Raw genomic sequence first — 14,584 nt, forward strand, 5'->3', positions numbered from 1 at the left:
ACTGCAAACTCACACAACTGATCGAGTTCAAAAAGGGGTTTAACTGGTTCAACAGGCAGGTGGTTGGTACACGTGTGGTCCAGCAGCGTGGCAGAGGTAGCAGACAGACGAGAGACTGAGGTGTAGTCAAAAAACAGGCCCAGGTCAAAATACACAGTGTGAGGGCAACCAGAGGCAAGACTAACTCAAGGTCAAAAACAGGCAAGGTCAGAATACCAATAAGCAGGACAAAACTAGGCACGGGACAGAGGCTGGAAAGTGACACGAAATCAATGAGCTGGCAGTGAGCTGTGAGACTGTGAGGGCTTAAATAGCTGGTGGTGTGATTAGTGAAACAAGATGCAGGTGTCAGTGAAAGTTCTGGAAGGGAGCATGACAAGTGAACAAAGGTATGCATGGGACAAGATAGTGAAGGCAGGAAAACAGAGTGAAGTGATGAAAGAGACAAAGGCACGTGAGCAGGAGCAAGAGCGGACATGGATGAAAACACAGAGCTTCTGTTGGCTCTGGAGCGTTGAACAGGATCCTATTAAAACATAATGCAGACTTGTGCAATGCCTGGGTCCAAATGTAGGCCTTTGCAGTCAGATATCTTAACCCATGTCAACCCATCGGTCACAATTAAGGCTTTAAAAGTGTTACTGAATCAATCATCAGTCCATGCACAGCAAAAATGGAGACATGGAGGGTTTGAATGAAGTATGTGCAATATCAAGTGTGTGGTGCAATTTGTCACATGACCAGAGCTGTTTACATTATAGTGGCACAGACAGAACCAAATTGTTCCACCAAAGCTCTCAAACAAATAAACATCTCACCAAGATTGGCACATTTTCCAGAATTTACACTTTTCTCTGTGCAGTCATCAAAATATGAACATGTCTCACTCAGAAATGTTACTGTGACTTTGTCCCAGCTCAGTTCAACACACTCAAATCAAAATCAGAATCATACCCAACCCCAGTGGACCAAACATACTGCATTTTATATATATTACACACACACACACACACACACACACCTCATCTACCATTCACCAAATTAACGTGCAGGAGCAGCCAAAAACAAATACAAAAACTATAGCTGCAAGCAGCCATGTTGGTGTCCAGCAGAAATGTCAGCGTAGATAAAGTTAATGTTTTGTTTGGTTTCTATGTCCCTGACTTGTATTTTGTTTGCTGATGATACAACTGTATTTTGTAGTGAGGATCATTTGGGACAGCTTTTGGACATGATGGAGAAGGAATTGAAGAAACTTAAACAATGGTTAGATTCAAACAAATTATCACCCCATTTGGTAAAACTAAGTGTATTATATTTGAAAATAAGCCCAGGAATTTAAGCAGAAATGTATTATTACATGATACTGAAATTTAACTTGTAACTGAAACAAAATTTCTTGAGGTTTTTACTGATGAGAAATTAAGGTGGAAAACACATATGAATTATGTTAAATCTAAAATGTCTAAAGCCACTGAAATCCTGTATAAAGCAAAAGACTTCCTCTCACAGCATTCATTAACTATTTTGGTGATTGATCTCTGCTCCCCTCCACAGCATGTCTTTTTCCTGGTTCTCTCCCTCAGCCCCAACCAGTCCCAGCAGAAGACTGCCCCTCCCTGAGCCTGGTTCTGCTGGAGGTTTCTTCCTGTTAAAAGGGAGTTTTTCCTTCCCACTGTAGCCAAGTGCTTGCTCACAGGGGGTCGTTTTGACCGTTGGGGTTTTTCTGTAATTATTGCATGGCTTTTGCCTTTGCCTTTGGCGCTATATAAATAAAATTGATTTGATTTGATCTGATTTATTTTATGTCATTCATTACTTGTTCCATATACAACCTGTTGCATTGAGGTTTGGGGAAACACATACAAAACTCATACAAAACCAATATTTTTACTACAAAAGAAAGCCGTAAGAATTATTAGTGACAAACCCTATCATGAACCAACAAACCCATTATGTGTCAACATATTTTAAAATTCTGGGACTTGGTTAATTACGCCACAATTCAAATCATGTATAAAGTCTTAAACTTTTTCTCAACATGTCCAGGATCTGTTTAAAATGATAGAGTCCACTTACAATTTGAGAGGAACATTAGTATTTGAGAAGTCAAAGATTCAAACTACTGTAAAAAGTCACTGCATTTCTGTTAAAGGTGTTAATATTTAGAATAATTGTCCTGATGACATCAAATTATCTGGTACATTAGTCGACTTTAAAAGGCTCGATAACAACAATTGATTACTTCTTATAATCTGATGAACTGCGTTTATAGATTTTTGGTACTGTTTTTGGGAATTGCACACGGTGTCTGTCTGACTGTTTGGAGGTTTTTGTGTAATCTTCACGTGTCTTAACTAAAGCACTCTCTCTGCTGAATCACCTCTAAATTATTTTCAAATTCTTCACTTTGTGTTTTTAGGAATCCTCTAGCTTAGCGCAACTACTAGCTCTCAGCCGGTTTAGCATGGCGGCTTCTCCTGTCTCTCCCGCACTTTTCTGCTCTGGGTGTGAAATGTTTAGTTATTCCTCGGCCTCCTTTAGCAGTAACGGTACTTGTAATAAGTGTAGCTTATTCATAGCATTGGAGGCCAGACTGGGCGAATTGGAGACTCGGCTCCGCACCGTGGAAAATTCTACAGCTAGCCAGGCCCCTGTAGTTGGTACGGACCAAGGTAGCTTAGCCACCATTAGCTGTCCCGCAGCAGATCCCGAGCAGCCGGGAAAGCAGGCCGGCTGGGTGACTGTGAGGAGGAAGCGTAGTCCTAAACAGAAGCCCCCTGTACACCACCAACCCGTTCACATCTCTAACCGTTTTTCCCCACTCGGCGACACACCCGCCGAGGAACAAACTCTGGTTATTGGTGACTCTGTTTTGAGAAATGTGAAGTTAGCGACACCAGCAACTATAGTCAATTGTCTTCCGGGGGCCAGAGCAGGCGACATTGAAGGAAATTTGAAACTGCTGGCTAAGGCTAAGCGTAAATTTGGTAAGATTGTAATTCACGTCGGCAGTAATGACACACGGTTACACCAATCGGAGGTCACTAAAATTAACATTGAATCGGTGTGTAACTTTGCAAAAACAATGTCGGTCTCTGTAGTTTTCTATGGGCCCCTCCCCAATCGGACCGGGAGTGACATGTTTAGCCGCATGTTCTCCTTGAATTGCTGGCTGTCTGAGTGGTGTCCAAAAAATGAGGTGGGCTACATAGATAATTGGCAAAACTTCTGGGGAAACCTGGTCTTGTTAGGAGAGACGGCATCCATCCCACTTTGGATGGAGCAGCTCTCATTTATAGAAATCTGGCCAATTTTCTTAAATCCTCCAAACCGTGACTATCCAGGGTTGGGACCAGGAAGCAGAGTTGTAGTCTTACACACCTCTCTGCAGCTTCTCTCCCCCTGCCGTCCCCTCATTACCCCATCCCCGTAGAGACGGTGCCTGCTCCCGGACCACCAATAACCAGCAAAAATCTATTTAAGCATAAAAATTCAAAAAGAAAAAATAATATAGCACCTTCAACTGCACCACAGACTAAAACAGTTAAATTTGGTCTATTAAACATTAGCTCTCTCTCTTCTAAGTCCCTGTTAGTAAATGATATAATAATTGATCAACATATTGATTTATTCTGCCTTACAGAAACCTGGTTACAGCAGGATGAATATGTTAGTTTAAATGAGTCAACACCCCCAAGTCACACTAACTGTCAGAATGCTCGTAGCACGGGCCGAGGGGGAGGATTAGCAGCAATCTTCCATTCCAGCTTATTAATTAATCAAAAACCCAGACAGAGCTTTAATTCATTTGAAAGCTTGACTCTTAGTCTTGTCCATTCAAATTGGAAGTCCCAAAAACCAGTTTTATTTGTTGTTATCTATCATCCACCTGGTCGTTACTGTGAGTTTCTCTGTGAATTTTCAGACCATTTGTCTGACTTAGTGCTTAGCTCAGATAAGATAATTATAGTGGGTGATTTTAACATCCACATAGATGCTGAGAATGACAGCCTCAACACTGCATTTAATCTATTATTAGACTCAATTGGCTTCGCTCAAAATGTAAATGAGTCCACCCACCACTTTAACCATACTTTAGATCTTGTTCTGACTTATGGTATGGAAACTGAAGACTTAACAGTATTCCCTGAAACCCCCCTTCTGTCTGATCATTTCTAAATAACATTTACATTTACTTGAATGGACTACCCAGCAGTGGGGAATACGTTTCATTACAGTAGAGTGCTTTCGGAAAGCGCTGTAGCTAGGTTTAAGGATATGATTCCTTCTTTGTTATGTTCTCCAGTGCCATATACCAACACAGTGCAGAGTAGCTACCTAAACTCTGTGAGTGAGATAGATTATCTCGTCAATAGTTTTACATCCTCATTGAGCACAACTTTGGATGCTGTAGCTCCTCTGAAAAAGAGAGCCTTAAATCAGAAGTGCCTGACTCCGTGGTATAACTCACAAACTCGCAGCTTAAAGCAGATAACCCCATAAGTTGGAGAGGAAATTTCGTCTCACTAATTTAGAAGATCTTCACTTAGCCTGGAAAAAGAGTCTGTTGCTCGATAAAAAAGCCCTCTGTAAAGCTAGGACATCTTACTACTCATCACTAATTGAAGAAAATAAGAACAACCCCAGGTTTCTTTTCAGCACTGTAGCCAGGCTGACAAAGAGTCAGAGCTCTATTGAGCCGAGTATTCCTTTAACTTTAACTAGTAATGACTTCATGACTTTCTTTGCTAATAAAATTTTAACTATTAGAGAAAAAATTACTCATAACCATCCCAAAGACATATTGTTATCTTTGGCTGCTTTCAGTAATGCTGGTATTTGGTTAGACTCTTTCTCTCCGATTGTTGTGTCTGAGTTATTTTCATTAGTTACTTCCTCCAAACCATCAACATGTCTATTAGACCCCATTCCTACCAGGCTGCTCAAGGAAGCCCTACCATTAATTAATGCTTCGATCTTAAATATGATCAATCTATCTTTATTAGTTGGCTATGTACCACAGGCTTTTAAGGTGGCAGTAATTAAACCATTACTTAAAAAGCCATCACTTGACCCAGCTATCTTAGCTAATTATAGGCCAATCTCCAACCTTCCTTTTCTCTCAAAAATTCTTGAAAGGGTAGTTGTAAAACAGCTAACTGATCACCTGCAGAGGAATGGTCTATTTGAAGAGTTTCAGTCAGGTTTTAGAATTCATCATAGTACAGAAACAGCATTAGTGAAGGTTACAAATGATCTTCTTATGGCCTCAGACAGTGGACTCATCTCTGTGCTTGTTCTGTTAGACCTCAGTGCTGCTTTTGATACTGTTGACCATAAAATTTTATTACAGAGATTAGAGCATGCCATAGGTATTAAAGGCACTGCGCTGCGGTGGTTTGAATCATATTTATCTAATAGAACCCGATCCTTACTCTGGATGGCATTACCCTGACCTCTAGTAATACTGTGAGAAATCTTGGAGTCATTTTTGATCAGGATATGTCATTCAAAGTGCATATTAAACAAATATGTAGGACTGCTTTTTTGCATTTGCGCAATAGCTCTAAAATTAGAAAGGTCTTGTCTCAGAGTGATGCTGAAAAACTAATTCATGCATTTATTTCCTCTAGGCTGGACTATTGTAATTCATTATTATCAGGTTGTCCTAAAAGTTCCCTGAAAAGCCTTCAGTTAATTCAAAATGCTGCAGCTAGAGTACTGACGGGGACTAGAAGGAGAGAGCATATCTCACCCATATTGGCCTCTCTTCATTGGCTTCCTGTTAATTCTAGAATAGAATTTAAAATTCTTCTTCTTACTTATAAGGTTTTGAATAATCAGGTCCCATCTTATCTTAGGGACCTCGTAGTACCATATCACCCCATTAGAGCGCTTCGCTCTCAGACTGCAGGCTTACTTGTAGTTCCTAGGGTTTGTAAGAGTAGAATGGGAGGCAGAGCCTTCAGCTTTCAGGCTCCTCTCCTGTGGAACCAGCTCCCAATTCAGATCAGGGAGACAGACACCCTCTCTACTTTTAAGATTAGGCTTAAAACTTTCTTTTTGCTAAAGCTTATAGTTAGGGCTGGATCAGGTGACCCTGAACCATCCCTTAGTTATGCTGCTATAGACTTAGACTGCTGGGGGGTTCCCATGATGCACTGAGTGTTTCTTTCTCTTTTTGCTCTGTATGCACCACTCTGCATTTAATCATTAGTGATCGATCTCTGCTCCCCTCCACAGCATGTCTTTTTCCTGGTTCTCTCCCTCAGCCCCAACCAGTCCCAGCAGAAGACTGCCCCTCCCTGAGCCTGGTTCTGCTGGAGGTTTCTTCCTGTTAAAAAGGAGTTTTTCCTTCCCACTGTCGCCAAGTGCTTGCTCACAGGGGGCCGTTTTGACTGTTGGGGTTTTTTTGTAATTATTGTATGGCCTTGCCTTACAATATAAAGCGCCATGGGGCAACTGTTGTTGTGATTTGGTGCTATATAAATAAAATTGATTTGACTTGATTTAGTGAACAGAGATTATGCATGGTGCAAGAAAGTGAGGAAGGACAACATAAGGTGGAGTGAGGTAAGACACAAAGATGCGTAAGCAGGTGCAAAGAGTGTGAGTGAATGGAAACACAAAGCAGAGTCACAGAGAGAGACGAGGACACAAGAGCTGGTGAAGTGACAAGACAATCAAATATAAGTGAAGGCTAAGGGGAACACATAAATCAAAGCTGGAGGACAAAATACAGCTATGAACAGGTACGAACTGAGCATGAACATGACAACAGAAAATAAGAACAGAAGAAAAACTACAGAGAATAATAAGAAAATAAACACTAAGACGAAACTGAACAGGATCTGACTAAGAAAACAAAAATGACTAAACAGACCAGAAAATAAGACAGAGACTAAGTGATAAACAAAACCTGATGTTAAAGCACAAAAGATCATATTAGAAATGAGAACAGCAAAAGAACAAATGATAACTAAATGATAAAGAATGAAAACACAGACTGACTGAATAAAGCAAGAACGGAACTAAACCATGTCCAAAGTAAGAAATGTAACAAAGAAACAAAGTGACAAATCAAAACAGAGCAGAGAATAAACATGTGACACAAATAAAACAACTAATAAATCAAAGATAGTAAGAAAAACAAAAAGGAAAAAACAGAATCAAAACCCCGATCAGGGTCAAATCCTGACAAAATTTTTCTTCATCACTGGTGTAAAATATATTACCTAATAAACAATGATCCCCAGTCCACGTAATTTGGTTGCTGAGCAAAGAACACTGTGGTTTTGTGTGGAGTGAAACGCAGACAGCAATCAGTTTTGAACATTGTGTGATATTTTCTGTGCATGGAGTGTGTTTTTAGTGTGTGTGGTGGAGTGTTAAAGTGGGTGTGGTTAGTGTGTGTTGTAGTTATTTTATCTATTTATTTTGTGTTTCAAAACAATGAGGTGTCGTGGACCAACACATCAAGTTTTTCTCTCCTTTTTTGAACTGCATGAAGACAATCGAAGCGCAGAGCGCGTCATCAGAGTCTGATCAGAGCGCGATCAGTCTGATGATGGACTTTATTGCTCTGGTCTAGATGAACGAGAGCAGGTGGATTCAGCGACGTGCGCACAGATCTGCACAGTGGATCGGACCACGTGCTTCTCTTTCCAACTTATCCAGGACTCATGCGCTACAGAGCTCCGCCCCAGCGTAGAGTCCTGGAACACAGAGCTGGATGCAGACACACACTGCCCCAGCAGAAGCAGGCTCCAGGGGCGGAGAACGCAGATAGAGACACCCCCCCAAAAAAGTCCAAAACACCTTTTTCTATTGTTTTTTTTTTTTTTTTGCCACCAACACAGTCAGGACAGTCTGTACCAGCACCAATAAAGAATGCTACAAAAACAAGGAATTAGGGAAAAATACACATGGATATTGAGGTGCAATATCTGTACACATTTTTGGGGCTTCTGATGTGCATTGAACAGGAATTGCTTTTCTGAGTGACACAAATATAATCTGTGAGGCACTTTATTGCATGTAAATAGCCACAAAAAAACATGAAGCATTTTCTGCATTTTAATGTGAACTGTTGTATATAACTTTTTAAAGCTACATTTTTACATATATTTTGAAATTTACAATTTATATTTGCATTGTAAGTTATAAAAATGGCTTGTCAAACAAATGTCTGGTTTTCACAGTAAAAAAAAAAACTTAACTTATTTCTTATTTGAATTTTAGGTTTTAGGGTGAATTTAGGGTCACTGTTTTAATGCAGTATGTCAGAATTAAAGAAAAAATGTAAAGGTGAGGTTGGGCTGAAAGGAATTACACCAAACAAGGCCATGTAAACAGTTTTTTAAGGTAAATTATGAAATTATGAAGGTAAAACCAAAAGTAGCCAAAAATGCCCAAAAATACCCAAGACTCCAGAGGGTTAAGACAAGGGAGGAACACAGGGTGACATATAAGAGTGGAGGAAGGTGCATACAGGTGGACTACATTCTGAGTAGGAGATGCAAGCTAAAAGAAATCAGAGACTGTAAGGTGGTGACAGGAGAGAGTGTCGTTAGACAGCACAGGAGGGTGGTTTGTAGGACGACTTTAGAGGTGAAGAAGAGAGTGAGAGCTCAACAAAGGATCAGATGGTGGAAGCTGAAGGAGGAAGACTGTTCTGTGAAATTCAGTGAGCAGATGAGAGAAGCACTGGTTGGGGGGGAAGCAATTTTGGACAACTGGAAAAGTACTACAGATGTGGTGAGGGAGACAGCTAGGACAATACTGGGTATGACATCTGGACAGTGGAAGGAAGAAGAGGAGACTTGGTGGTGGAACAAAGATGTCCAGGAAAGCATAAGGAGAAAGAGGTTGGTGAAAACATTTTGGGATAGTCGAAGGGATGAAGAAAGTAGACCGGAGTACAAGGAGATGCGGTGTAAGGCGAAAAGAGATTCGGCAAAAGCTAAGGAAAAGGCATTTAGGGAGCTGTACAAGAACTTGAACAGTAAGAAAGGAGAAAAGGTGCACATGGTAGTGGGGTGACAAGTAACGAGAGTGTATTGAGAAGGTGGAGGGAATATTATGAGGAGCTGATGAATGAAAAAAATAAGGGGGAGAAAAGGCTGGATGATGTGGTGAGAGTAAATCAGGAAGTACAAGAGATTAGTAAGGATGAAGTGAGGGGAGCTTTGAAGAGGCTGAAGAGTGGAAAGGCAGTTGGTCCAGATGACATTCCAGTGGAGGCATGGAAATGTTTTGGAGAGATGGCAGTGGAGTTTCTAACTAGATTATAATAAAATCTTGAGAGGATGCCTGAGGAGTGGAAATGAAGTGTGCTGGTTCCTATTTTCAAGAACAAGGGTGATGTGGAGAGCTGCAGTAACTACAGAGGCATAAAGTTGATCAGCCACAGCTGAAGATCTGTGAGCAGCAATATGGTTATATGCCGAGAAAGAGCACTACAGATGCAATGTTTGCTCTGAGAATACTGTTGGAGAAGTACAGAGAAGCCAGAAGGAGTTACATTGTGTGTTTGTGGACTTAGAAAAAGATTATGATAGGGTGCCAAGAGTTGTGGTATTGAAGGAGGACGTCTGGAGTGGCAGAGAAGTATGTGAGGGTAGTGCAGGACATGTACAAGGACACTGTGACAGCGGTGAGATGCACAGTAGGAATGACAGGCTCATTCAAGGTGGAGATGGGATTACACCAAGGATCAGCTCTGAGTCCTTTCTTGTTCCGAATGGTGATGGACAGGTTGACCGATGAGATCAGACAGGAGTCTCCATGGACTATGATGTTTGCAGATGACATTGTGATCTGTAGTGAGAGTAGAGAGCAGGTTGAGTCTAGTCTGGAGAGGTGGAGATATGCTCTGAAGAGCAGGGGAATGAAAGTCAGTAGAAGCAAGACTGAGTACATGTGTGTGAATGAGAGGGAGCCCAGTGGAATAGTGCAGTTACAAGGAGTAGAAGTGGTGAAAGTAGATGAGTTTAAATACTTGGGGTCAACTGTTCAAAGTAATGGAGAGTGTGGTAGAGAGGTGAAGAAGAGAGTGCAGGCAGGGTGGAGTGGGTGGAGAAAGGTGGCAGGAGTGATTTGTGACCGAAGAATATCAGCAAGAGTGAAGGAGAAAGTTTACAAGACAGTAGTGAGACCAGCTATGTTGTATGGTTTAGAGACGGTGGCACTAACAAAAAGACAGGAGACAGAGCTGAAGATGTTGAGATTCTCTTTGGGAGTGATGAGGATGGACAGGATTAGGAATGAACATCTCAGGTGAGACGGTTTGGAGACAAAGTCAGAGAGGCGAGATTGAGATGGTTTGAACATGTGCAGAGGAGGGACCCAGGGTATATAGGGAGAAGGATGCTGAGGATGGAGCCACCAGGCAGGAGGAGAAAAGGGAGGACAAAAGGAGGTTTAGAGATGTGCTGAGGGAGGACATGCAGGTGGTTGGTGTGACAGAGGAAGATACAGAGGACAGGGTGAGATGAAGATGGAAGATCTGCTGTGGTGACATCTAATGGGAGCAGCCAAAAGAAGAAGAAGAAGGAGGAAAGGATAACAGACTGGCTATTGTGAGGTGTTTACCTGAAATGTGACTATCTGGTGGGCAGATATCAGGAGAAGGTGAAGAGGCCGTGGGTGGCTCATCTGTGCATATCTGAGAAGGAAAATAGGAGTTAAATTTACACTCATGATTTTACTCATCCACATGCTTCATTGATTCCTCTGCCCACAACATTTGGTTTAACATCCTGACAACCTGAAGCTTGACAACCGGGGTTGCAGGCTGGTCACAGTGGGGTCTCCATGGTCGAAACAAAGATCCCTCCTGGTCTCCATCGGCCTCCAACAGGTGCGCAAGTGCATTGAACTGTTTAAAACCCTCAGAGTTGTGCGACCAGTTAAAAGATACACGTCTCATAAATGGTCTCGTCACAGGTCCCAGTCTGATCCTATTGGTCGTAATAGACGTTCAAATGACTGTGCATGGGGTGGCATCACTGATCACATATATTAACATATATTTCACGCGCACAATCCAGTCATAATGCACGCTTGGTGTAAACGTAAATAACAGATCAAACTGGAGACCAGCAGAGACTTGTGAGAGCTGACATGATATCATGGTCTTGTAGGTCTTATATGGGTCTCAGTCCAGTGTACATGGGGTGTAAAGCAGGGCTCACCCTCGACAGGACGCCAGTCTGTCACAGGGCTGTCACAGAGCGAGACAGACAACACATTCACCATGTCACTCACACTTACAGTGCATTTAGCAGCACAACCTAACCTGCATGTCTGTGGCTTGAGTCTGGATTCAGTGAAACAGTGCAAGACCCCTTACCAAAAAGTAGTACATGCAAGTATGTTTCAAGTATACTTACAGTTTACGTTTTATATACTTATCAGTACTATTTTTTGGTAAGGGACACTTTCATGCATTGCGAGGGCTTTTGTTCTTACTGACCTCAGGTGACCTGATGTGGACCTTCAGTCTTCCAGAGCTGGTTGCTGCTCCTCGCTCAACTCCGTTGTGCAGAGAAGTACTACACGGTAAAAGCCCTTTACCTGGGATGTAGGCTATTTCCACCATGTTGTCTTGGCTGGAGTCATGACGGCCAGAATATTTGTGCAATGGCATAAATATAACATGTAAAGACACAGCAGAAGGTCAGGGACAGGACTCAGAAACAACTGACATATACTCATGACCAGTGATGGGTCGAAAAGTCAGCTTTGATAACCACTAATCCGCAAACTGAAAAGTTAACTTTTAAAACACTAAACTGGTAACCCACTAAAAACTTTAGCGGAAGTTACAGCTAATCACTAACACTAACCTTTAGTATTGACGCGGTACACTGTTGGGTACTGATAAGCGGTTTTGAATTTAAGCGCCGCGGGGGCTTCTGAGTAAAATTCTGTCAAAATGCATAGAACACTGCCATCTACTGGATGGGAGTGTGAATAGCAATCAATCAATCAATCAATTTTTTTATATAGCGCCAAATCACAACAAACAGTTGCCCCAAGGCGATTTATATTGTAAGGCAAGGCCATACAATAATTATGTAAAACCCCAACGGTCAAAACGACCCCCTGTGAGCAAGCACTTGGCTACAGTGGGAAGGAAAAACTCCCTTTTAACAGGAAGAAACCTCCAGCAGAACCAGGCTCAGGGAGGGGCAGTCTTCTGTTGGGACTGGTTGGGGCTGAGGGAGAGAACCAGGAAAAAGACATGCTGTGGAGGGGAGCAGAGATCGATCACTAATGATTAAATGCAGAGTGGTGCATACAGAGCAAAAAGAGAAAGAAACAGTGCATCATGGGAACCCCCCAGCAGTCTACGTCTATAGCAGCATAACTAAGGGATGGTTCAGGGTCACCTGATCCAGCCCTAACTATAAGCTTTAGCAAAAAGGAAAGTTTTAAGCCTAATTTTAAAAGTAGAGAGGGTGTCTGTCTCCCTGATCTGAATTGGGAGCTGGTTCCACAGGAGAGGAGCCTGAAAGCTGAAGGCTCTGCCTCCCATTCGACTCTTACAAACCCTAGGAACTACAAGTAAGCCTGCAGTCAGAGCGAAGCGCTCTATTGGGGTGATATGGTACTACGAGGTCCCTAAGATAAGATGGGACCTGATTATTCAAAACCTTATAAGTAAGAAGAAGAATTTTAAATTCTATTCTAGAATTAACAGGAAGCCAATGAAGAGAGGCCAATATGGGTGAGATATGCTCTCTCCTTCTAGTCCCCGTCAGTACTCTAGCTGCAGCATTTTGAATTAACTGAAGGCTTTTTAGGGAACTTTTAGGACAACCTGATAATAATGAATTACAATAGTCCAGCCTAGAGGAAATAAATGCATGAATTAGTTTTTCAGCATCACTCTGAGACAAGACCTTTCTGATTTTAGAGATATTGCGTAAATGCAAAAAAGCAGTCCTACATATTTGTTTAATATGCGCTTTGAATGACATATCCTGATCAAAAATGACTCCAAGATTTCTCACAGTATTACTAGAGGTCAGGGTAATGCCATCCAGAGTAAGGATCTGGTTAGACACCATGTTTCTAAGATTTGTGGGGCCAAGTACAATAACTTCAGTTTTATCTGAGTTTAAAAGCAGGAAATTAGAGGTCATCCATGTCTTTATGTCTGTAAGACAATCCTGCAGTTTAGCTAATTGGTGTGTGTCCTCTGGCTTCATGGATAGATAAAGCTGGGTATCATCTGCGTAACAATGAAAATGTAAGCAATACCGTCTAATAATACTGCCTAAGGGAAGCATGTATAAAGTGAATAAAATTGGTCCTAGCACAGAACCTTGTGGAACTCCATAATTAACTTTAGTCTGTGAAGAAGATTCCCCATTTACATGAACAAATTGTAATCTATTAGACAAATATGATTCAAACCACCGCAGCGCAGTGCCTTTAATACCTATGGCATGCTCTAATCTCTGTAATAAAATTTTATGGTCAACAGTATCAAAAGCAGCACTGAGGTCTAACAGAACAAGCACAGAGATAAGTCCACGGTCCGAGGCCATAAGAAGATCATTTGTAACCTTCACTAATGCTGTTTCTGTACTATGATGAATTCTAAAACCTGACTGAAACTCTTCAAATAGACCATTCCTCTGCAGATGATCAGTTAGCTGTTTTACAACTACCCTTTCAAGAATTTTTGAGAGAAAAGGAAGGTTGGAGATTGGCCTATAATTAGCTAAGATAGCTGGGTCAAGTGATGGCTTTTTAAGTAATGGTTTAATTACTGCCACCATTAAAAGCCTGTGGTACATAGCCAACTAACAAAGATAGATTGATCATATTTAAGATCGAAGCATTAAATGATGGTAGGGCTTCCTTGAGCAGCCTGGTAGGAATGGGGTCTAATAAACATGTTGATGGTTTGGATGAAGTAACTAATGAAAATAACTCAGACAGAACAATCGGAGAGAAAGAGTCTAACCAAATACCGGCATCACTGAAAGCAGCCAAAGATAACGATACGTCTTTGGGATGGTTATGAGTAATTTTTTCTCTAATAGTTAAAATTTTGTTAGCAAAGAAAGTCATGAAGTCATTACTAGTTAAAGTTAATGGAATACTCAGCTCAATAGAGCTCTGACTCTTTGTCAGCCTGGCTACAGTGCTGAAAAGAAACCTGGGGTTGTTCTTATTTTCTTCAATTAGTGATGAGTAGAAAGATGTCCTAGCTTTACGGAGGGCTTTTTTATAGAGCAACAGACTCTTTTTCCAGGCTAAGTGAAGATCTTCTAAATTAGTGAGACGCCATTTTGTGCTCAAGGGTTTGGTGTTTTGTTTTGTTTTTTATTATTATTATCGTAGTACGTGTTGTTTGTCACTGTTGTTATTGTTATAGATTTGTTGTGTTAGTTCAAGTAGTGCGGTTAGTTTGGTGAAGAGTTATGTTGTTACCATCAGTGAAAAGTGCCTTGTGTTTGATCTCTTCTCTCACTGTCTGTCTTGTCGTTTGTGAAAAGTGAATGACACTTTTTTTTTTCTGACTGCTGCAGAACACACAACAGACACGAACTAACATGTTTGA

The 14,584-nt window shown here is 41.4% G+C and overlaps 1 protein-coding gene across 1 annotated transcript in view; it reads right to left on the bottom strand.

Moving 5' to 3' along the window:
- The window catches only part of si:dkeyp-72e1.9 (syntaxin-binding protein 4), a 375,953-nt gene that overhangs the window by 139,433 nt on the left and 221,936 nt on the right, over nt 1–14,584 (bottom strand). Inside the window, exons 11-12 of the mRNA XM_034189933.1 lie at nt 11,480–11,615; nt 10,597–10,669 (exon numbers count right to left, since the gene is read on the bottom strand). Of these exons, the coding sequence (XP_034045824.1) occupies nt 10,597–10,669; nt 11,480–11,615 (209 nt within the window). The remainder of the gene's footprint in view (nt 1–10,596; nt 10,670–11,479; nt 11,616–14,584) is intronic.

This window comes from Thalassophryne amazonica, chromosome 16 (genome assembly GCF_902500255.1).
Source record: "Thalassophryne amazonica chromosome 16, fThaAma1.1, whole genome shotgun sequence".
NCBI classification, from domain to species: domain Eukaryota; kingdom Metazoa; phylum Chordata; class Actinopteri; order Batrachoidiformes; family Batrachoididae; genus Thalassophryne; species Thalassophryne amazonica.